Source organism: Mizuhopecten yessoensis, unplaced genomic scaffold (genome assembly GCF_002113885.1).
Source record: "Mizuhopecten yessoensis strain PY_sf001 unplaced genomic scaffold, ASM211388v2 scaffold10903, whole genome shotgun sequence".
Lineage (NCBI taxonomy): Eukaryota > Metazoa > Mollusca > Bivalvia > Pectinida > Pectinidae > Mizuhopecten > Mizuhopecten yessoensis.
Window position 1 is genome coordinate 433,390 of NW_018408779.1, and position 24,647 is coordinate 458,036.

At 40.6% G+C, this 24,647-nt stretch overlaps 1 protein-coding gene across 1 annotated transcript in view; it reads left to right on the forward strand.

Moving 5' to 3' along the window:
- LOC110463418 overlaps positions 1-24,647 on the forward strand; it is a 59,183-nt gene that overhangs the window by 16,028 nt on the left and 18,508 nt on the right. Inside the window, exons 2-7 of the mRNA XM_021518001.1 lie at positions 15,282-15,983; positions 17,218-17,636; positions 17,788-18,522; positions 18,671-18,911; positions 19,368-19,620; positions 19,928-20,071. Coding sequence (XP_021373676.1) covers positions 15,282-15,983; positions 17,218-17,636; positions 17,788-18,522; positions 18,671-18,911; positions 19,368-19,620; positions 19,928-20,071 — 2,494 coding nt within the window. The remainder of the gene's footprint in view (positions 1-15,281; positions 15,984-17,217; positions 17,637-17,787; positions 18,523-18,670; positions 18,912-19,367; positions 19,621-19,927; positions 20,072-24,647) is intronic.

Sequence of the window (24,647 nt, forward strand, 5' to 3'; positions counted from 1 at the left end):
GAGACAGGAGCCGGGCAGGAGGTGGTGTCTGTACCTATATCAGGGGAGACAGGAGCCGGGCAGGAGGTGGTGTCTGTACCTACATCAGGAGAGACAGGAGCCGGGCAGGAGGTGGTGTCTGTACCTACATCAGGAGAGACAGGAGCCGGTCAGGAGGTGGTGTCTGTACCTATATCAGTGGAGACAGGAGCCGGACAGGAGGTGGTGTCTGTACCTATATCAGTGGAGACAGGAGCCGGGCAGGAGATGGTGTCTGTACCTATATCAGGGGGGACAGGAGCCGGGCAGGAGGTGGTGTCTGTACTATACCAGGGGAGACAGGAGCCGGGCAGGAGGTGGTGTCTGTACCGATATCAGGGGAGACAGGAGCCGGGCAGGGGAGACGGGAGCCAGGCAGGAGGGGGTGTCTGTACTATATCAGGGGAGACAGGAGCCGGGCAGGAGGTGGGGTCTGTACCGATATCAGGGGAGACAGGAGCCGGGCAGGGGAGACAGGAGCCGGGCAGGAGGTGGTGTCTGTACTATAACAGGGGAGACAGGAGCTGGGTAGGAGGTGGTGTCTGTACCTATATCAGGGGAGACAGGAGCCGGTTAGGAGGTGGTGTCTGTACCTATATCAGGGGAGACCTAGCATTCACCCCATCAGATTTCACATGAGAAACCGAAATTCTTTATCAGAGCTGTCATGGCCACGAGATCATGGCCACAAGATTGAACCTCAGGCAGAAGTTTAATTCCTCGGTGTACAATTAGATGAATTTCGATCTGGTTAACTAATAGGAAACAATGTTATGAAGAAAGTGAATCAGAGATTTTTTGATTTTTTTTTGTACAGGAATAGCAACTGTCTTTCACATAAAGCTAGGAAACCCTCTCTAGTCTGCTCTCATCCAATGTCGCTTTGACTATGCCTGTACATCATGGTTTGTAGGGCTTACAGATAGACTATAGAGATAAAATTCAAATCAAGTTGTTCGATTTGGATCCAAACAGGACAAGAAGTACATATATATAGAGAACTTCCCAACCTCAACATGCTCGATGAAAAGTTAACGAGTAACACAACTCGAACTCAACCATGTCTTCAATAGCGACGTCCACAATAAATGTCCGCCCTATTTCAAAGAAACCTCACCAATTAAGGACTGTGTGTATTAAACATGATCGAGTCTAATGCATTTCAGAACCAAAAGTGTGAAAGGGCAAGAATCCTCAGCGTTCCTCTATAGTGCATCAAAAGACTGGAATAATCTTCATGATTACATAAAAAAGTCAAAACTATAAACAACTTCAAAATTCAAGTTAAAAAAACACACTGTCTAGACAAATTAAAAAAAAAGGTTTGAAAACGAATTTTTGTATTTCTACTTATGGCTACTACATCGCCTTAAACCAATTAAGTTTTGCTATGTCTTTTATCTAGTCATTTTCACTATATCTGAAATTGTACATACATATTCATTATAGTACAGTGTACATCTACGCCGCTATGGGACTCCATTGGAAATACGCCTTCTATGGCTTTAATGAGCTATGCCGGGGTAAGGAACAATTCGTAAGTCATAGATATCAGCTTTGTAAATTACCGAATATATATAATGAAATTGTTTTGCTGTGTATGTCTTTTCCTGAAAAGATATTATTGTTAATAAGACTGTCTACTACTTTATCTGAACGATATGACTATATCATATTCCTAACATTTGATAAACAACAGTACGTCTTTAATCATTAATGTGTTATATTTATGCATTACAGTTTTACCAGTGAATATCAGAAACAACCAATTTGCTATAGATCTAAACAATCACTACAGTGATTCACTACGTACACTACATGTTAGATCACCACGGTTAGAACTGACTCGTCTGAACGGCACAGTCTAATCACTACAGTGATTCACTACGTACACTACATGTTAGATCTTCACGTTTAGAACTGACTCGTCTGAACGGCACACCCTTTTTGCTGCAATATAATCGGCAACGTTTGGATGCATTGTTTTATAGTTCCTTTATAGAAATGTTAGATATATATGGTACTTAACGAAAACCCCGTTAATCTTTTGAGTACCATATACTTTTCACTATGATGTCGGAATACAATGTACATTGATTGTTTTACTCGTTCTTCGCACTTGAGAAAAAAAATCGATTTTCTGCCATACGACTGAAAAACACGGTATTTAAACGTCAAACCGCTATATCTTATATGTTACTAAAAATCTAAAGCAATCGGTATATGCATGGTGTGCAGTTTTTAAAAATCTTCGTGGATTATAATTGATCACAGGACTTTCCCTTTAGAGTTCGGGTTTCTTGGACATATTTTCTTCATTTAAATTCAATCTAGAAACATGAGTCAGAAGTATCACCCCAAAGTTCCGAGAGACTTGATCGGACAACATGTATATGACTTACAAGCCTAATAATCTTTAATGCCGTATTATGGTTCTATTTTGACCCTTGTGAAATAGGATCATTTTCAGGGAAACAAAACATCGCGTTTCCTTACCACTAGGGCAATACATAGATATCGTTTTTAGCTCACCTGGCACGAAGTGGCAAGTGAGCTTATGCCGTGGCGCGGCGTCCGTCGTCCGTCCGTCCGTCGTCCGTCGTCCGGCGTCAATATTTTACTTCAAACGACTTCTTCTTAATAACCGAAAGGCCTTGTGTGTCGATATTTGGCCAGAAGCAAACTGAGATGAAGGGCTACAAAGTTTGTTAGAAGTAATGACCATCACCTATTTTCAAGGTCACAGGGGTCAAATATGTTAAAAACTTTAAACATCTTCTTCTCGATAACCAAACTGTCCAGGGAGATGATATTTGGCCAGTAGCATGCTTGGGTGAAGGGCTATCAAGTTTGTTCAAATGACTGACCTTCAATTATATTCAAGGTCACAAGGGTCAATGGTCTTAAAAAACCATTTAAACAACTTCCTCTGAATAGCCAAAATGCCCTGGGTGATGATATTTGGCCAGTAGCATGCTGAGATGAAGGGCTACAAAGTTTGTTTAAAAGAATGACCTTCACCCATATTCAAGGTCACAGGGGTAAAATATGTTAATAACTTTAAACAACTTCTTCTCAATAACCAAAATGCCCAGGGTGATGATATATTTGGCCAGTAGCATGCTGAGATGAAAGGCTACAAAGTTTGTTCAAATGAATGACCTCCACCCATATTCAAGGTCACAGGGGTCAAATATGTTAAAAACTTTAAACAACTTCTTCTCAATAACCAAAATGCCCAGGGTGATGATATATTTGGCCAGTAGCATGCTGAGATGAAAGGCTACAAAGTTTGTTCAAATGAATGACCTCCACCCATATTCAAGGTCACAGGGGTCAAATATGTTAAAAACTTTAAACAACTTCTTCTCAATAACCAAAATGCCCAGGGTGATGATATATTTGGCCAGTAGCATGGTGGGATAAAGGGTTATCAAGTTCGTTCAAATGAATTGGTATTTCAATGAGGTAGCACCCGAAAGTCGGCATCAAATCTTGTTTAGCAGTTGTCAGTATTATGTTACCTGTGTGCTTTCGGCATAATATTTTAGTGAGATGCATTAAAGCACTCGAAAGTCGGCATCAGATCTGTTCTTATGTAAGGAGGCAAATACACCATACCGCCCAGTCACACGTTACAAATCTCAAGGCAGTCGACCTTAAAAAACACATCACATGTAGCTGTTTAATAAAACATAACCAAACCAAAACCCTATGTAAATTACTATTTTACTCTTAGGCCATTTGCATGTATATGTAAAATATTCATTCTAAAGTTACACATTCAGATACAAAAACATCCACACTATAGAATTCGCATGCACATCGATGTTGTTCGGGTGAACATAGGGAACCTAGTATTGAAAAACAATGTGTATGCATACACAATGACTTTCAACTTTCTTTAAGTCATTCATTGAACACACAAACTAAACGTATGCATTAAAATAAAATGTAGGTTTTTGTAGGTTTTGAAGCCCATTTTTTTATGTTGAAAGGGGTTTTGTCATTCTGATAGACGATGGTAATAGTTTTATAAAGTGGCTGAAACCTTCCCGTAACACTGATTTCCATAGGTCAATAGGTCACGGTACGTAATTTTGCAAAGCATAACAAGGACAGTGTCTCTGACAGCAGCGATTGTAATGTTTGATAAATAGTGACAAGCTCTTATTTATACCGAGGAGCTGTTACGGTTAGTGACTTGTATGCGTGCATCAAAATTTTGTACTGCGGCGGCCTGTATCGTACAGGAAACCAATGCAAAGACTAGCACTGGTAGGCTACAAATATTCTATCAGAGATACATGTACTACAAGGAAGAGCATTACCGTGGTCTAAAGGAGAGGTAGTAAGTTAATGCGATGATAGGCCTGCATGTATTTATAATGATGAGATATCAATTAGTATTCCTGTTCTGGTAGTCACAAGATTTTGTAGTTTCACGACCTTGTAATATATCCTGGGATTTCGACCACTAGTGTTCCTCTGTTGTTTTGCTAAACTTTATATCAACTATCATTACCCTGGGCATTTTGGTTGTTCAAAAATGTTGTTCAAATATTTTAACTCATTTGACCCCTGTGACCATGAGAGTTGGCTCGCGTTTTGTTTATCCTAGACACCCAAACGCCTAAAAACGGACTGAAGGAGGGATATCAGGTACGTGTAAACCACAGAGATGGGCATAACACAGACAAGCACTGCACATTAAAATCATAATGTTAAAAATACCCACCCGAATCTGACCGATCCTATATGTAAGTATTCATAATTCACAAAATACTGCAGTTAAATAGTCGTTTCGTCGCGTTCCATGACCAACATAAATACATATACAATCAATATATTCAGCTGATGTTAAGCTAACAAGTATCCAGTTAATATACATGACGACGTTATCGTTGCCGTTATCCTGTGTTTGTACTATTTGTTGGTTAAATAAGCGGATACTGTAAGTTACAGTATTTTGCTGTTTTAAGAAACAGGACACGTACGTTTACCGACTGTCTCGAGACACACCTGTTAAGATAAGTACTTGTTTGGCTAATGTCCATATTGAAAATCAGAACACAGCATCAGGGTGTACATGTTTACTAGTGGGGTGACACCTGAAGGGATGTCACAGATGGAATGAAGTGTAGAGGGCAATAACTCTGTTTAAACACGGGTAAAACAGCTATTCAACATGACATTGAAGAAATTGTTCGAGTGTTTTAACAAATTTGACCCCTTTGACCTTAGATAAGGGTCAAGGGCATTTCCTTTTTCACAATTTGTCTGGCATGATGCTGCCGTAAAGGCAAAGAAAAAGAAATGGATAAATTTACCTTCGGACCAGGTTAGCTAAAAAGAGTAGCGTAGGGCGGAACAATATACGCCCGTCGAATGCCATATAGTGTTATATATTAACTTGCATTAAAATAAGATTTGCATCACCTTAAGAATGGCTAGCTATCATGCTATAAAGCTCACCTTTCACTACAAAGTCAATGTTCGATTTTCTTTAATTAATCAAAAGATTAGTCTCCAACTCGTTAACACAACTTGATATCATGATTATGAAGCCTACCAAGTTTCAAAGAAATCGGTCGAAAAATGTAGGAGGAGATCGCCGGACAAAAATCAAATACTGAAATAAACAAAGGGCAATAACTTTTGCAAAAATTGTCAAATCAAAATTCTTTTCTGGGAAACACAACAACATGTGATGATAATAAAGCCTAACAAGTTTCAAAGAAATCGATCAAATATTGAAGGAGGAGATCTCCAGACAAAAAAAAACAAATACTGAAGTAAACGAAGGGCAATAACTTTTTGCGAAAATATTCAAATCAAAATTCTTTGAAAGGAAACACAACTTCATATCATGATTATAATGTATACCAAGTTTCAAAGAGATCGGTCCATAAATGTAGGAGGAGATTGCCGGACAAACAAAACTTTACGCCGGCCGGCCGGCCGGACGATGCCATACCATAATACTCACGTCAAATTTGACCGGCGTATAAAAATGGGACCAGTGGACAGTTTCTTATGATCATTGCTACAGATCTGTATTATCAGGATGGGAACAGATGACTGTTATGTCATATACATGACATTTTGAAATCTTGGATGTTATGTCACTGTTTATCTATTTGGATAGGATTTCTGTTGTTCATTATCACCGTGTAGGACTGACACCGGATATAGCTAGTACCGAACAGGCATGGACGCTAGGCGCAGACATGACACGGGATGTTTTACAATAAACAATGATGTATGTGATGCAGATGATTTGTAAACTATTTCATGCGATCTGAGTATTGGTAAACAAGAGGCCCAATGTACCTGAATCGCTCACCTGGTATTAATCTCACACTTGTAATCTTAAACGTGGACTAAAATTCAGCTAGAGGCAGAATATCAGTGTTTGATTCATAAGAACCAATTAAAATATTTAAACATGACGCCTGTGACCTTGAATGTCGAACAAGGACATTAGGTTGAACAGATTTTATAGTCTTCCAACCCAGCATGCTTTTGCCAAAATATCATTACCCTGGACCTTTTGGTTATACAGAACAAGTCATTTAAAGATTTAAATATATATTGACCACTGTGACCTTGAATATGGGCGAAGGTAATTCATTTTAACAAACTTGGTAGCCCTTCGTCCCAGCCTATTAATTGCCAAATATCATCACCCTTGGCCTTTTGCTAATTAAGAAGTCGTTTAAAGTGTTTGTTTAACATATTTGACCCCTGTGACCTTGAACATCCTCAATTTATTCACCGTTATCTGTAAACAGCAAGTGGTAAAGGCAATACAGACGTCTGAAAGTGTTAAATATGTATACCTTTAACAGTCAATGTCTACTCAAGAATTCAAAGTCTATTTTAACTTTATTTTCATCAACTTTTAATAGGCACTTTTGAATTATGGTCTGAAACTGTTTTATAATTGGTACTTTAAAAAAATATTTTGCAACCCTAATATTTTGAGGGCTGAAAAACAGACACACATCTATCATTTTGGCCTGTCCTTTTAATCTCTGACCTACCTGTACAACTGTATTGAGTGCATTGTTGTTTCTTGTAATCTGTGGTGTTCTACAACTTAGGTACAATAAGGTGCGTGCATTTTACACTGTAGGAGATTTACAGTAATTGGGGAACGTTAGTTTAGTTTAAGCTTTAACAAAATATATCACTTTTAGGCAAGGTGTTCAATTAAATACAGTATACTGTATACTGCGAACTATTCGCCATACACCAGATATGTAAAACATTCCTATCCGCCGTACAATGTATTGCTATCCGCCGTACAATGTATTGCTATCCGCCGTACAATGTATTGCTATCCGCCGTACCATGTATTGCTATTCGCCTATAAATGTATATAATCTACTGGCAAATGTCAAGTCAAGACAATATTTGCGGTTGCGAATGAAGATTTAGCGGTACTAGGCAGACTGTTTTCGTAAATAATTTGCATCTACACCAAAACAATTACATGCCTCCTGTTTCAGATATGATTTACATCTCTGCTTGACTGTCGTGCTTCTTTATTTGTCTCTACACTACCAGAAAGTACAAGAAATATCGAAAAATTAACGTGATTTGACTACCCCCAGCTTCCATGCAAAGAAACGCAAAGTACTATATTCAACACAAAATGCAACTTTATTGAAGAAAACGTGGAATTATGGGACTTTTCATTTTCACAATTACTTCCCTTTGTTACTTATACCTTTCAGAGTTTCAGGGAATACACGGTAACCTGACATGTCGTTTTGTTCATCGTATCATTTTCTAGACATTCATGGTTTTTTTTATTGAATTTAAAATTAAAAACCTTTCCATATAATGTAGCAGACCACAGTATCCAGTCCCTGGCCATGAATTTTTATACAATGTATACATTTGTATAAAAAAAAAAAAAAAAAGATCTTCACTAAAATTGGTATTTGTCATTTTGAAGTGAACAGTGCAAGGCTGCATATTTTTCATAATATAAAATTTGTATTTGGTTCGAGATTTCAATTTGATCAGTCTATAATCTGCTCCAACAAAACCTCCAACACATGCGAAGTTTGCGGGGAAAAAAATTGTTGACTATAAAGAGATGCATGCACATTTGCTTCCAGGATGGCCTAGGGTCTGGCCCCACCCTTTGAGACATAGTCCATAGGTCATAACTTTGAAACGGTTCAGATCCCGACCCCAGAACTATATATACAAATGCTTGGCATAAAGAGACAAAAGTAGTCATGGTATTAGAATAGACCCGTGGGTCTGAATGAACCCCTTGGGATCAGTTTCTTAGTCACAGCATGGAAACAGCTGAGTATAAAGAGATGAATGCACATATTTCTTCCGGGATGGCCTTGGGGTCTGCCCCACCCTTGGAGACTTAACCAAAGGGTTATAACTTCGAAATTGTTAAGATCCCCACCCCAAAACTATGTATACAATTGTTGGGCATAAAGAGACGAACGAATGCAGTCATGATATTAGAATTGATCCTGGGGTCTGGCCACAGCCCTAGGGATCTAGTTTTTGAGTCACAGCTTGGAAACAGTTGAGATCCCCACCCCATAACTATGTATACAATTGTTGGGCATAAAGAGACGAACGAATGCAGTCATGATATTATAATTGACCCTGGGTCTAGCCACAACCCTATGCGCCTCTTGTTCCTTTAAAATTTGAGTTTTCTGTTATTGTATTTCCTGTCTTATTGGCGGCAATCTAGGAGTCATATATCATGATTTCGTACGTTTACCTTTATTCTAACCCGACCTTTGTTTACAGTTTTTATCGAACTAGATACCTCATTATTTACAACACCAGCGACAACATTGTTATTCATTGGCTACAAACAGGCACATGCTAAGTACATTCAAACACTTCCAACGATTTACAGACACGAAGACCTGGATTACTGTTACACTTTCGGATTGAATGGTACTCTTAATGACGTGATCGTTGGGCAAATATCATGGATATAGATGTGTCAGCATTTTTGCTAGTAAACTTGGACGCAGTACTTTTTGTATCAGGTATAAGTCCTAAACAGAAAATTAAAGTTGCCAGAAATCATATAGGCTGTGATCGAGGTTCGAACCCTACCGCTCCGATCAAATTACTATCGTTTTAACCCACAGTGCTGCCTAAGCAACAGCAGCTTCCTAGCCCAGTATAGTTATACCTAAAACGAAGGCAAAGTACCTGTATGTATGAAAAACTACACTGTTTTGCCTGCCATGCAACAAGGATCATTTAGCTTTAAAATGTTGTTTTTATCCGACATGAGTACCGAGGGGTATCTGCAGGCAATCCTGTCGTGTGCTGATGTTAACTGAAACGATATCCATATACAAAAAGAGAAATTCCACGGGTACAGAGAGCGACATGAGCGTTACCCCTGGAGTATCGAGGATGCTAGCTATGAGGCTTCAGTCTACATCATGTTACATCCGTCAACAGATCTAGATCTGGTGTTAAAATGGTTTAGCGGTTTAAAAGGGTTTAACGTCCTATCAACAACCAAGGTCATTTGAGGACGTGCCCTCATATGAACTGTGTATGCGTTTATGTGGGTATGAATGCTGGAGGCATGGTATGTTGATGTAATTGTCTCCTTATGATACATGTAACGTGGACCTGATGCCGACTTTATAGCGCTATCTCACTGAAATACCAGGCCTAAGGCACCCATCACAGTATACTATTGTTAAGGACTTTGTAATGTCCCGGCCTCTTACGATAATTCCTATTGCAATTAGGTGCATCAGATTTATTTTGGTAGCTTTTGTGTCCCCAAATAGAGGGCAAACACGCAGATTTCCAATTCTGCAATGGGTTCCCGATTAGTCACCCCGTTCAATCATGCATTGGGTAACAGCAGGTATGTCTGTTCTCAATCCCCGACCTGTCTGGTGTTGAGATTCAGGTATATCATTGTCCTGTTCAGTAAGACATCGCTATGTGTTAGTAGTCAATAATGGCAGTGTAAACAAATCGTTCCTAGATGTACGTCACATCCGGTTTAAAGGTTGTTAAAAATCACTTGATTTACTCTTAAAAGATTTTCATAAAATCTTTGGGGACTTGAACACTAGCCTTGGTGTGACGGTACACAGCCTGAATGTTGCCACATGTGACACAGAAAACACACTTCCGGAACATCTTGTGCCGGATCGAGGTTTAGTTTGCATGTAGCCCAAGTTTTCTCTGGCTTCAGTAAACACATGTGTATGGTGTAATATACACTGTTGTAGTAGATTGTACGAGATAAACAAAGCATAACCAACTTCTCTATTTCAACAAGTACCTGCACAGGGACCTGAAAATGTGTGACAGTTTAGCAATATTTGATCTCGAATTGTGATATATTAAACCTGTTTAGGGGTTGAAATGAATGTTCGGTTAAAATCATCATTGGGGGTCGCATTTATACCAAACGTTGATCTAAACCGCTAAAACATGGAACCATAAGAAATACGAACAGCGATTAAATGAACAAATACAAAATATTCAATAGTGTCGTAAAACATTGATATGGAAACATACATATGCAAAGTACGTGTATCTCTCTCTCTTCACGTACAGGGCACTGCTAGGTTAGTTATCTATTTATCACACAAANATGCATGCACATTTGCTTCCAGGATGGCCTAGGGTCTGGCCCCACCCTTTGAGACATAGTCCATAGGTCATAACTTTGAAACGGTTCAGATCCCGACCCCAGAACTATATATACAAATGCTTGGCATAAAGAGACAAAAGTAGTCATGGTATTAGAATAGACCCGTGGGTCTGAATGAACCCCTTGGGATCAGTTTCTTAGTCACAGCATGGAAACAGCTGAGTATAAAGAGATGAATGCACATATTTCTTCCGGGATGGCCTTGGGGTCTGCCCCACCCTTGGAGACTTAACCAAAGGGTTATAACTTCGAAATTGTTAAGATCCCCACCCCAAAACTATGTATACAATTGTTGGGCATAAAGAGACGAACGAATGCAGTCATGATATTAGAATTGATCCTGGGGTCTGGCCACAGCCCTAGGGATCTAGTTTTTGAGTCACAGCTTGGAAACAGTTGAGATCCCCACCCCATAACTATGTATACAATTGTTGGGCATAAAGAGACGAACGAATGCAGTCATGATATTATAATTGACCCTGGGTCTAGCCACAACCCTATGCGCCTCTTGTTCCTTTAAAATTTGAGTTTTCTGTTATTGTATTTCCTGTCTTATTGGCGGCAATCTAGGAGTCATATATCATGATTTCGTACGTTTACCTTTATTCTAACCCGACCTTTGTTTACAGTTTTTATCGAACTAGATACCTCATTATTTACAACACCAGCGACAACATTGTTATTCATTGGCTACAAACAGGCACATGCTAAGTACATTCAAACACTTCCAACGATTTACAGACACGAAGACCTGGATTACTGTTACACTTTCGGATTGAATGGTACTCTTAATGACGTGATCGTTGGGCAAATATCATGGATATAGATGTGTCAGCATTTTTGCTAGTAAACTTGGACGCAGTACTTTTTGTATCAGGTATAAGTCCTAAACAGAAAATTAAAGTTGCCAGAAATCATATAGGCTGTGATCGAGGTTCGAACCCTACCGCTCCGATCAAATTACTATCGTTTTAACCCACAGTGCTGCCTAAGCAACAGCAGCTTCCTAGCCCAGTATAGTTATACCTAAAACGAAGGCAAAGTACCTGTATGTATGAAAAACTACACTGTTTTGCCTGCCATGCAACAAGGATCATTTAGCTTTAAAATGTTGTTTTTATCCGACATGAGTACCGAGGGGTATCTGCAGGCAATCCTGTCGTGTGCTGATGTTAACTGAAACGATATCCATATACAAAAAGAGAAATTCCACGGGTACAGAGAGCGACATGAGCGTTACCCCTGGAGTATCGAGGATGCTAGCTATGAGGCTTCAGTCTACATCATGTTACATCCGTCAACAGATCTAGATCTGGTGTTAAAATGGTTTAGCGGTTTAAAAGGGTTTAACGTCCTATCAACAACCAAGGTCATTTGAGGACGTGCCCTCATATGAACTGTGTATGCGTTTATGTGGGTATGAATGCTGGAGGCATGGTATGTTGATGTAATTGTCTCCTTATGATACATGTAACGTGGACCTGATGCCGACTTTATAGCGCTATCTCACTGAAATACCAGGCCTAAGGCACCCATCACAGTATACTATTGTTAAGGACTTTGTAATGTCCCGGCCTCTTACGATAATTCCTATTGCAATTAGGTGCATCAGATTTATTTTGGTAGCTTTTGTGTCCCCAAATAGAGGGCAAACACGCAGATTTCCAATTCTGCAATGGGTTCCCGATTAGTCACCCCGTTCAATCATGCATTGGGTAACAGCAGGTATGTCTGTTCTCAATCCCCGACCTGTCTGGTGTTGAGATTCAGGTATATCATTGTCCTGTTCAGTAAGACATCGCTATGTGTTAGTAGTCAATAATGGCAGTGTAAACAAATCGTTCCTAGATGTACGTCACATCCGGTTTAAAGGTTGTTAAAAATCACTTGATTTACTCTTAAAAGATTTTCATAAAATCTTTGGGGACTTGAACACTAGCCTTGGTGTGACGGTACACAGCCTGAATGTTGCCACATGTGACACAGAAAACACACTTCCGGAACATCTTGTGCCGGATCGAGGTTTAGTTTGCATGTAGCCCAAGTTTTCTCTGGCTTCAGTAAACACATGTGTATGGTGTAATATACACTGTTGTAGTAGATTGTACGAGATAAACAAAGCATAACCAACTTCTCTATTTCAACAAGTACCTGCACAGGGACCTGAAAATGTGTGACAGTTTAGCAATATTTGATCTCGAATTGTGATATATTAAACCTGTTTAGGGGTTGAAATGAATGTTCGGTTAAAATCATCATTGGGGGTCGCATTTATACCAAACGTTGATCTAAACCGCTAAAACATGGAACCATAAGAAATACGAACAGCGATTAAATGAACAAATACAAAATATTCAATAGTGTCGTAAAACATTGATATGGAAACATACATATGCAAAGTACGTGTATCTCTCTCTCTTCACGTACAGGGCACTGCTAGGTTAGTTATCTATTTATCACACAAATATATATCGACCCAATACAATCAGAGCAGAAGAATAACCAATCAGGGGCTTGTTTACGGCCGACATCTTGCAAAAATGTCAATAAGATAAGAAACATACGTGCACAGTGCGAAAGGCTTCATCATTGAAAATAGTTTGTAAAAGTAAACGAAAGAAAGTTCATAACACGTTATCAAAGTACATAACACGTTATCAAAGTACATAACACGTTATCAAAGTACATAACACGTTATCAAAGTACATAACACGTTATCAAAGTACATAACACGTTATCAAAGTACATAACACGTTATCAAAGTACATAACACGTTATCAAAGTACATAACACGTTATCAAAGTACATAACACGTTATCAAAGTACATAACACGTTATCAAAGTACATAACACGTTATCAAAGTACATAACACGTTATCAAAGTACATAACACGTTATCAAAGTACATAACACGTTATCAAAGTACATAACACGTTATCAAAGTACATAACACGTTATCAAAGTACATAACACGTTATCAAAGTACATAACACGTTATCAAAGTACATAACACGTTATCAAAGTACATAACACGTTATCAAAGTACATAACACGTTATCAAAGTACATAACACGTTATCAAAGTACATAACACGTTATCAAAGTACATAACACGTTATCAAAGTACATAACACGTTATCAAAGTACATAACACGTTATCAAAGTACATAACACGTTATCAAAGTACATAACACGTTATCAAAGTACATAACACGTTATCAAAGTACATAACACGTTATCAAAGTACATAACACGTTATCAAAGTACATAACACGTTATCAAAGTACATAACACGTTATCAAAGTACATAACACGTTATCAAAGTACATAACACGTTATCAAAGTACATAACACGTTATCAAAGTACATAACACGTTATCAAAGTACATAACACGTTATCAAAGTACATAACACGTTATCAAAGTACATAACACGTTATCAAAGTACATAACACGTTATCAAAGTACATAACACGTTATCAAAGTACATAACACGTTATCAAAGTACATAACACGTTATCAAAGTACATAACACGTTATCAAAGTACATAACACGTTATCAAAGTACATAACACGTTATCAAAGTACATAACACGTTATCAAAGTACATAACACGTTATCAAAGTACATAACACGTTATCAAAGTACATAACACGTTATCAAAGTACATAACACGTTATCAAAGTACATAACACGTTATCAAAGTACATAACACGTTATCAAAGAAAAACAAGCATACTTCGAACTCAAAATCGATGAAACTATGACAGAATATGAACAATTAAACTATTTACATGGAGATCGTTGAAATGCACAAGGATAACAAGACCAATACGTGTTCCTACCGTTATCACTGATAACCGAGAATGTCCATGCAGTCAGTACAATACCGATTTCATTTAAATATTGATTGACGTTTTTATGTCTAAGAAGGTGACACTGTAAACATGAATGATCAATGTCTTATCGGTTTACGAAAGGCGAGTGTACTTAAGGAAAGGCTTGTAACCTCCAATCAACACAGGTGACGCAAAATCTCGTGTAAAAACGAGACAAGCAACACAGCCCAGATTAGAGTTAGAATGTTTAAATGGGTGAATCTAGAGGTTATCGAAATGTCAATTATGCATCACATTCATTTATCTATTTTGTTTTCCAAAATAACCACTCCCTGCCGGTACCTCAGGTAATCTCACTTACACTCCCTGCCGGTACCTCGGGTAATCTTACTTTCGCTCTCTGCACACCTGGATTATCACTTGGCTGGTACCTGTCCTTTGAAGATTACAGAGAAGCGTCACCCGATTTCAAAGCCACTCAATTTTACCGATACGCGACCGCGATATTCTGTTGATGTACATTAAAGGATTAAACTAGTCTTCTTGACTCATCCAAAAGATGACAAGCACTGAACCTTAGAGTTTGCTATGGAATATTACAGGGCGCAGAGAGCTTAAGTGAGCTTAATCAAGGATTAGCTAATCGGTGATATCTGCCTTTGGTAATAGAATATATATGTACAATGATGATATTCTTTATTCGATATTTTATTTTCTCTTTCCTTTGTAGATCTCTCCCTCGCTTCAGTATCACAGCCTGACCTAGATTTCATATCGTCTAACCTTGATATCAAAGTCAAGGTTGAGGATAATCTCGAGTATGATGGCGGGAGACACAAATTTGTCATCACACTAAAAAACGCCGGAAACCAGCATATCAGGGGAGATAACTGGACAATATACTTTTATAGCTTTTTCATGTTGGAGGGTGAACACCTCCCTCGCCCCGGAGGGTACGAAGTTCCAGGTCAAGGGGTCAGATTACATCATGTGACCGGATGTCTCTTCGGTATGGCGCCTACAGCAACCTTTGCTAGCCTGAATTCAATGGAAACCAGAGAAGTTGTGTTTTTTGGCGACAATTGGGCAGTAAGTAGGTCGGACGTACCCCCGAACTGGTACATAGCATCTGACGGGTTAGAAAGTAGACTTATAAATAGTACAGCATTCGGAAGTCGCTTTGTTGAGGATTTTACCTCCGTCAGACAGTGGAAGCGGTACAGAACAGATCAGTATAATCCGTACACACCACGTGATCGGACCACGAGGTACGGAGAGAACACGGCGGGACAGTCAACAAAGAAACAATACATCATACCAACACCAAAACGTATCACAGAAACCAGCAGCCAATTTGTCAGCGTGCGAACCGGAACTTGGCAAATACGGACCGGAAGTAAAGAAACTGCCCCAGAAGGAAAATACCTGGGAGGTAAGTCACTGCAAGCGGCGTTTCTATATTAAGGTGCTGATTTTATGTAGCCCCGCTGTTTTTTTGTTTTTGTTTTTACTTTAAACATATTTTATTGTCCAAAATTGGTACAAAGGATTTGACACAAGTTATAGCAACTTATGAAGCCATTTCCTATCAACAAAATAATTTCATATACATGTATATACAAGCTGTTTCTCTCCCTTTTTCAATGGACTGTTTTCTCGGCGAGTAGATTTTTTGGAATCTTTCCGGGGCACTTTTGTTGGAAGGTGTCAAGTAGTTTGTCATCTCCCTTTGTCATTGTCCATGCATCGCAGCTGTTTAGGAGCATCGCTATAATGAACAGCATTATTCTAGTTTTCCCGTTAATTTGGTTCATTCTTCAGATCTTAATTCGTTTGTGTAATGCTTCTCTTGTCTGATAGATTCTCCTTCTTCGATGACAATCTTCGTTTAGCCTCCTGTCTTACTAACCATTACTCTCAAGTACAGCGTAGCTGTACATTCACGTTATCTTACGTCTGTTCACTGGTGCTGGATAATATAGGGATCTCATCTGCAAAGTCTAGATATTCTAACTTTGTTGTCGTTTTCCATCTTATGCCCGTATTGTTACTAGCTGTTATTTCGTATTATCTATTATGAGGAGAAACAAACATCCTGATATATAAACCCCCTGGTTTTACACCAGTTTTCACACCTTACCATTCTGTTCCATCTATTACTCCACTTTAACTGTCTTCGTACAGAATTTGGTCACATCGTGCGCCCCTTCATGTTTCCGTTGTTTGCCGTTTCTTGTGCTTCTTTTGCCCCGCCTGTCACCACACAAACAAGTAACAATTACTGTCCCACCACTGTCACCACACAGACAAGTTACAATTGCAGTCTTAGAAGACTTGATCTTATCCTTTCTGATTTTGCATCATCACCTTTGTTCTTTAATACTCACCTCTCAGTTACTCGCTACCAGGACGAATCCATTCTTGATTTCTCTTTTTTTCTATACCCTTGTATGTTTCGTTGCATATTTTCTTGATTTCATACACGATGTTTGTGTATGTCTTTGTGTTTTAACATGGGTGGTGTTATAGGACTGTAGGAATACTGTTTATAAAATGTTTATATACTATAAAGGTATGCAGTTTATTCATATTTTATATGTAGTGTATGTTTACCGCCAGTAGTATATTGGATATATAAACTAATATGTACACTTCTATAATTGTAGATCTCATTCATTTGCCTTTTAACGACTCCAATGTGAAAGTGAGAAACACAATATTTCTCGACCTTGACCCGACCCTGACTGTCTCCCCCGAAAGTTACGTACTGACCGTCAATCGAGATGAGGGGACCGTCGTTATCCTGGCGAATCACAAGGCTGGTCTCTTTTATGGTGGTCAGTCATTGGCCAGTCTTCTGGCTGGTAATGACGACGAGCAGATACCGGAAATCACCATCTCAGATGAACCTCACTTTGAATTTCGTGGAATGTACATTGATCTTGCAAGAAACTTCCACGATAAGAATGACCTCATGCGATTAATGACCGCTATGGCAGCGTACAAACTGAACAAGTTACACCTCCATCTTGCTGATGACGAGGGTTGGAGAATAGAAATCCCAGGACTTCCGGAACTCACTCAGGTATTCGTATATATGTATCAAGATCAAATGTCATTGTCATGTTTTCAGTACTGTATATTTTAGTGGCAGTGTTCTTTTATAAATGAGGTTTGGGACACGATTCGTGTATAAACCTGCTTTAGTTTTCATATGTTCTATTTTTGCATTATAGGTAGCTTCAAATCGTTGTCATGATCCCAATGAGGACCAATGTCTATGGCCTCAACTTGGCTCTGGTCCTCATAACGTCACCTCAGGCTCAGGATTTCTTACTAAGGAAGACTATCTAGAAATCGTGCGCTTTGCCAACGAGCGCCACATAGAAGTGATTCCGGAAGTAGATACACCTGGACATGCTCGCGCAGCTATTATCGCGATGGAAAAACGATTCCGGAACTTAGAGCCGAGTAACGTCACGGCTGCGTCTGAGTTCCGCCTTATCGACCCGGATGATACATCACGTTATTTTTCAGTACAGATGTTTTCAGACAACGCCATTAACCCGTGTATCAACTCCACGTACAGATTTATCGCCAAGGTTATGGATGAGATACAAGAGATGCACGTACAGGCCGGCCAGCCATTGAACATTTACCACTACGGCGGAGACGAAGTTCCGTTGGGTGCTTGGGTAAATTCTACCGCTTGTAAGAATATCCTGTCGGTACTTCCGCCTAGTGATGACTCCAAGTACCTTAAACTTTATTTCCTTAACAAAACTTCAGAACTTGCATTCAACCGTAACCTATCATTATCAGGCTGGGAGGATGGCTGGATGGATGGGGCGGGGAACCCATTTCGTAGAAACATGTTCCAGAACGGTGCCGTAATGGCCAATGCCTGGGACAACGTGTGGGAATGGGGAGCTGCCAAACGGGCTTATAGCCTAGCCAATCAAGGTTACAAGGTAAAGTCACGTTTCAAAAATAAACTTGTTAAAGGTAAAAGAATATCAAGTGGAAAAGATGCAACATTAAATGTATTGACTACTCAGTTGACAGTGTAGTTAACTTATTTGTCAGCTTCTTTGATTTTCTGTCCTATCTCTGTGCTAGGTGGTACTGTCCCACGTGACCCATCTGTACTTCGACCACCCGTACGAACCTGACCCGGAAGAGAGAGGCCTGTACTGGGGCCCGAGGTTCACCGACACATTCAAAACATTTGGCTACGTAACTAGTGACATGTTCAAAAACGTCGACGTGAAAAGATCAGGGGAGATAATCACAAAAGCAGAAGTTTGTAAGCAGGACAACTCTGGATGCCCACCGTTAAAAAGACCAGAAAATATCATAGGTGAGTTTGACGTTATAACAGGTAATATTGGTGGTGTTATATGTGATATGATATTGAGGATGTGACAGGTGATATCGATGGTGCGGCAGTTAACATGGACAGTGTACACATAGCAGGTGATATGGACGGTGATTCAATGATTCAATGATATTGGCGGTATGGAAGGTGCTTTTTACGGATTCAGAGGTGAGTTTAGTGGATTTACATGTGAAATTGACTGTATGACATGTGATATTGGCTGTATGACATGTGATATTTGCTGTATGACATGTGATATTGGCTGTGTGACATGTGATATTGGCGTAATGACGGAAGGTTTGTCAACTGACAGGTGAGTTTAGCGTTATACCTATAAAACTGGAGACGTTGGTGGTTTTAGATATAACGATTGACCGATTGATGTATCACAATACACGTCTTCCTCTAGATCAATACACAGTTACCATGTCATTTTAGGTCTCCAAGGACATTTATGGTCCGAAACTGTGCTATCCAGTCAACTGTTCGACTACATGATTTTTCCGCGACTTTTGGCTGTGGCGGAAAGAGGTTGGCACCGGGCATCATGGGAAGACATTGATGACGAGTCGGACCGGAGGTCAGCCATTATGGCCGACTGGAAAGTATTTGCTGAAAGTCTCGGAACGAAGGAGCTCAGTCGTCTGGATGCACAGGGCATCCAATACCGCGTTCCTCCACCGGGAGCTAGGTATTTCTTTTAAATATGTTTAGTGCATTCATTTGCCTTTGTTTATGCGCTTTTCTTCGGAGAAATAGCAATGTATCCTGCTATTACACGTGATTTATCATTGCGATCACACTTTACGGTAAGCTGATTTGCATGACCGCTGAAATCACAGTTGTCTCATGTTGGTCTATGTGGAGAATATTCCTCAACCGTAACAATACTTGTAATAGTCGATTTCATTGTGAAACATAACACAAACGAAGTATTTGTTTTCAACATACGATTGTGTATCATATTTTATGATTTGACGTTTATTATCATATTTCAGAATTGAGAACGACATTGTTTTCCCGACTGTAACTTTCCAAGGACTTTCGGTTGAGTACAAACGCAATGACCAATCAAACTGGATGGTATCGACTTCACAGGGTGTGCATTTCAACAGAAGTGACATAATCTATCTAAGAACCAGGTAATATATATAAGGGATATGGTGATGTAATGTCAAAGAAAATAAACTCGAAGTGGTCTGTGTTGTGACAGTGACGGGACAGTAATTGGTACTTGTCTGTGTGGTGACAGTGGTGGGACTGTTATTATTACATTTCTGTGTGGTGACAGTGGTGGGACTGTAATTTTTACTTGTCCTTGTGGTGACAGTGGTGGGACTGTAATCGTTACTTGTTTTTGTGGTGACAGTGGTTGGCCTGTAATTGTTACTTGTCTTTGTGGTGACAGGGGTGGGGCTGTAATTGTTACTGTGTGGTGACAGTGGTGGGTCTGTAATTGTTACTTGTTTTTGTGGTGAGAGAGGTGGGGCTGTAATTGTTACTTGTCTTTGTGGGGACAGTGGTGGGACTGTAATTATTACTTGTCTTTGTGGTGACGGTGGTGGGAGTGTAATTGTTACTTGTTTTTGTGGTGACAGTGGTGGGACTGTAATTGTTACTTGTTTTTGTGGTGAGAGTGGTGGGGCTGTAATTGTTACTTGTCTTTGTGGTGACAGTGGTGGGACTGTAATTGTTACTTGTTTTTGTGGTGACAGTGGTGGGGCTGTAATTATTACTGTTTGGTGACAGTGGTGGGGCTGTAATTGTTACTGTGTGGTGACAGTGGTGGGCCTGTAATTGTTACTTGTCTTTGTGGTGACAGTGGTGGGGCTGTAATTGTAACTGTTTGGTGACAGTGGTGGGTCTGTGATTGTTTCTGTGTTGTAATAGTGGTGGGACTGTAATTGTTACTGTGTGGGGACAGTGGTGGGATTGTAATTGTTACTGTGTGGTGACAGTGGTGGGTCTGTAATTGTTAATGTGTGGTGACAGTGGCGGGACTGTAATTGTTTCTTGTCTGTGTGGTGACAGTGGTGGGACTGTAATTGTTGCTGTGTGGTGACAGTGGTGGGACTGTAATTGTTACTATGTGGTGACAGTGGAGGGACTGTAATTGTTACTTGTCTTTGTGGTGACGGGGGTGGGACTGTAATTGTTACTTGTCTTTGGGGTGACGGTGGTGGGACTGTAATTGTTACTTGTCTTTGGGGTGACGGTGGTGGGACTGTAATTGTTACTTGTGTTTGTGGTGACAGTGGTGGGCCTGTAATTGTTACTTGTCTTTGTGGTGACGATGGTGGGACTGTAATTGTTACTTGTCTTTGTGGTGAGAGTGGTGTGACTGTAATTGTTACTTGTCCTTGTGGTGACAGTGGAGGGACTGTAATTGTTACTTGTCTTTGTGGTGAGAGGGGGGTGACTGTAATTGTTACTTGTCTTTGTGGTGACAGTGATGGGACTGTAATTGTTAATGTGTGGTGACAGTGGTGGGATTGTAATTGTTAATGTGTGGTGACAGTGGTGGGGTTGTAATTGTTAATGTGTGGTGACAGTGGTGGGGTTGTAATTGTTAATGTGTGGTGACAGTGGTGGGGCTGTAATTGTTACTGTGTGGTGACAGTGGTTGGACTGTCATTGTTAATGTGTGGTGACAGTGGCGGGGCTGTAATTGTTACTGTGTGGTGACAGTGGTAGGACTGTAATTGTTACTGTGTGGTGACAGTGGTTGGACTGTCATTGATACTGTGTGGTGACAGTGGTGGGATTGTAATTGTTAATGTGTGGTGACAGTGGCGGGACTGTAATTGTTAATGTGTGGTGACAGTGGGGGGACTGTAATTGTTTCTGTGTGGTGACAGTGGTGGGCCTGTAATTGTTAATGTGTGGTGACAGTGGTGGGGTTGTAATTGTTAATGTGTGGTGACAGTGGCGGGGCTGTAATTGTTACTGTGTGGTGACAGTGGTGGGCCTGTAATTGTTACTTATCTTTGTGGTGAGGATGGTGTGACTGTAATTGTTACTTGTCTTTGTGGTGACAGTGGTGGGGCTGTTATTGTAACTGTTTGGTGACAGTGGTGGGGCTGTGATTGTTTCTGTGTTGTAATAGTGGCGGGACTGTAATTGTTACTGTGTGGGGACAGTGGTGGGATTGTAATTGTTACTGTGTGGTGACAGTGGCGGGACTGTAATTGTTACTGTGTGGTGACAGTGTAGGGACTGCCATTGTTACTGTGTGGTGACAGTGGTGGGACTGTCATTGTTAATGTGTGGTGACAGTGGTGGGACTGTAATTGTTACTGTGTGGTGACAGTGGTGGGATTGTCATTGCTAATGTGAGGTGACAGTGGTGGGACTGTAATTGTTACTCTGTGGTGACAGTGGTGGGACTGTAATTGTTACTGTGTGGTGACAGTGGTGGGACTGTAATTGTTACTGTGTGGTGACAGTGGTGGGACTGTAATTGTTACTGTGTGGTGACAGTGGTGGGACTGTAATTGTTACTGTGTGGTGACAGTGGTGGGACTGTAATTGTTACTGTGTGGTGACAGTGGTGGGACTGTAATTGTTACTGTGTGGTGACAGTGGTGGGACTGTAATTGTTACTGTGTGGTGACAGTGGTGGGACTGTAATTGTTACTGTGTGGTGACAGTGGTGGGACTGTAATTGTTACTGTGTGGTGACAGTGGTGGGACTGTAATTGTTACTGTGTGGTGACAGTGGTGGGACTGTAATTGTTACTGTGTGGTGACAGTGGTGGGACTGTCATTGTTACTGTGTGGTGACAGTGGTGGGACTGTAATTGTTACTGTGTGGTGACAGTGGTGGGACTGTAATTGTTACTGTGTGGTGACAGTGGTGGGACTGTAATTGTTACTGTGTGGTGACAGTGGTGGGACTGTAATTGTTACTGTGTGGTGACAGTGGTGGGACTGTAATTGTTACTGTGTGGTGACAGTGGTGGGACTGTAATTGTTACTGTGTGGTGACAGTGGTGGGACTGTAATTGTTACTGTGTGGTGACAGTGGTGGGACTGTAATTGTTACTGTGTGGTGACAGTGGTGGGACTGTAATTGTTACTGTGTGGTGACAGTGGTGGGACTGTAATTGTTACTGTGTGGTGACAGTGGTGGGACTGTAATTGTTACTGTGTGGTGACAGTGGTGGGACTGTAATTGTTACTGTGTGGTGACAGTGGTGGGACTGTAATTGTTACTGTGTGGTGACAGTGGTGGGACTGTAATTGTTACTGTGTGGTGACAGTGGTGGGACTGTAATTGTTACTGTGTGGTGACAGTGGTGGGACTGTAATTGTTACTGTGTGGTGACAGTGGTGGGACTGTAATTGTTACTGTGTGGTGACAGTGGTGGGACTGTAATTGTTACTGTGTGGTGACAGTGGTGGGACTGTAATTGTTACTGTGTGGTGACAGTGGTGGGACTGTAATTGTTACTGTGTGGTGACAGTGGTGGGACTGTAATTGTTACTGTGTGGTGACAGTGGTGGGACTGTAATTGTTACTGTGTGGTGACAGTGGTGGGACTGTAATTGTTACTGTGTGGTGACAGTGGTGGGACTGTAATTGTTACTGTGTGGTGACAGTGGTGGGACTGTCATTGTTACTGTGTGGTGACAGTGGTGGGACTGTAATTGTTACTGTGTGGTGACAGTGGTGGGACTGTAATTGTTACTGTGTGGTGACAGTGGTGGGACTGTAATTGTTACTGTGTGGTGACAGTGGTGGGACTGTAATTGTTACTGTGTGGTGACAGTGGTGGGACTGTAATTGTTACTGTGTGGTGACAGTGGTGGGACTGTAATTGTTACTGTGTGGTGACAGTGGTGGGACTGTAATTGTTACTGTGTGGTGACAGTGGTGGGACTGTAATTGTTACTGTGTGGTGACAGTGGTGGGACTGTAATTGTTACTGTGTGGTGACAGTGGTGGGACTGTAATTGTTACTGTGTGGTGACAGTGGTGGGACTGTAATTGTTACTGTGTGGTGACAGTGGTGGGACTGTAATTGTTACTGTGTGGTGACAGTGGTGGGACTGTAATTGTTACTGTGTGGTGACAGTGGTGGGACTGTAATTGTTACTGTGTGGTGACAGTGGTGGGACTGTAATTGTTACTGTGTGGTGACAGTGGTGGGACTGTAATTGTTACTGTGTGGTGACAGTGGTGGGACTGTAATTGTTACTGTGTGGTGACAGTGGTGGGACTGTAATTGTTACTGTGTGGTGACAGTGGTGGGACTGTAATTGTTACTGTGTGGTGACAGTGGTGGGACTGTAATTGTTACTGTGTGGTGACAGTGGTGGGACTGTAATTGTTACTGTGTGGTGACAGTGGTGGGACTGTAATTGTTACTGTGTGGTGACAGTGGTGGGACTGTAATTGTTACTGTGTGGTGACAGTGGTGGGACTGTAATTGTTACTGTGTGGTGACAGTGGTGGGACTGTAATTGTTACTGTGTGGTGACAGTGGTGGGACTGTAATTGTTACTGTGTGGTGACAGTGGTGGGACTGTAATTGTTACTGTGTGGTGACAGTGGTGGGACTGTAATTGTTACTGTGTGGTGACAGTGGTGGGACTGTAATTGTTACTGTGTGGTGACAGTGGTGGGACTGTAATTGTTACTGTGTGGTGACAGTGGTGGGACTGTAATTGTTACTGTGTGGTGACAGTGGTGGGACTGTAATTGTTACTGTGTGG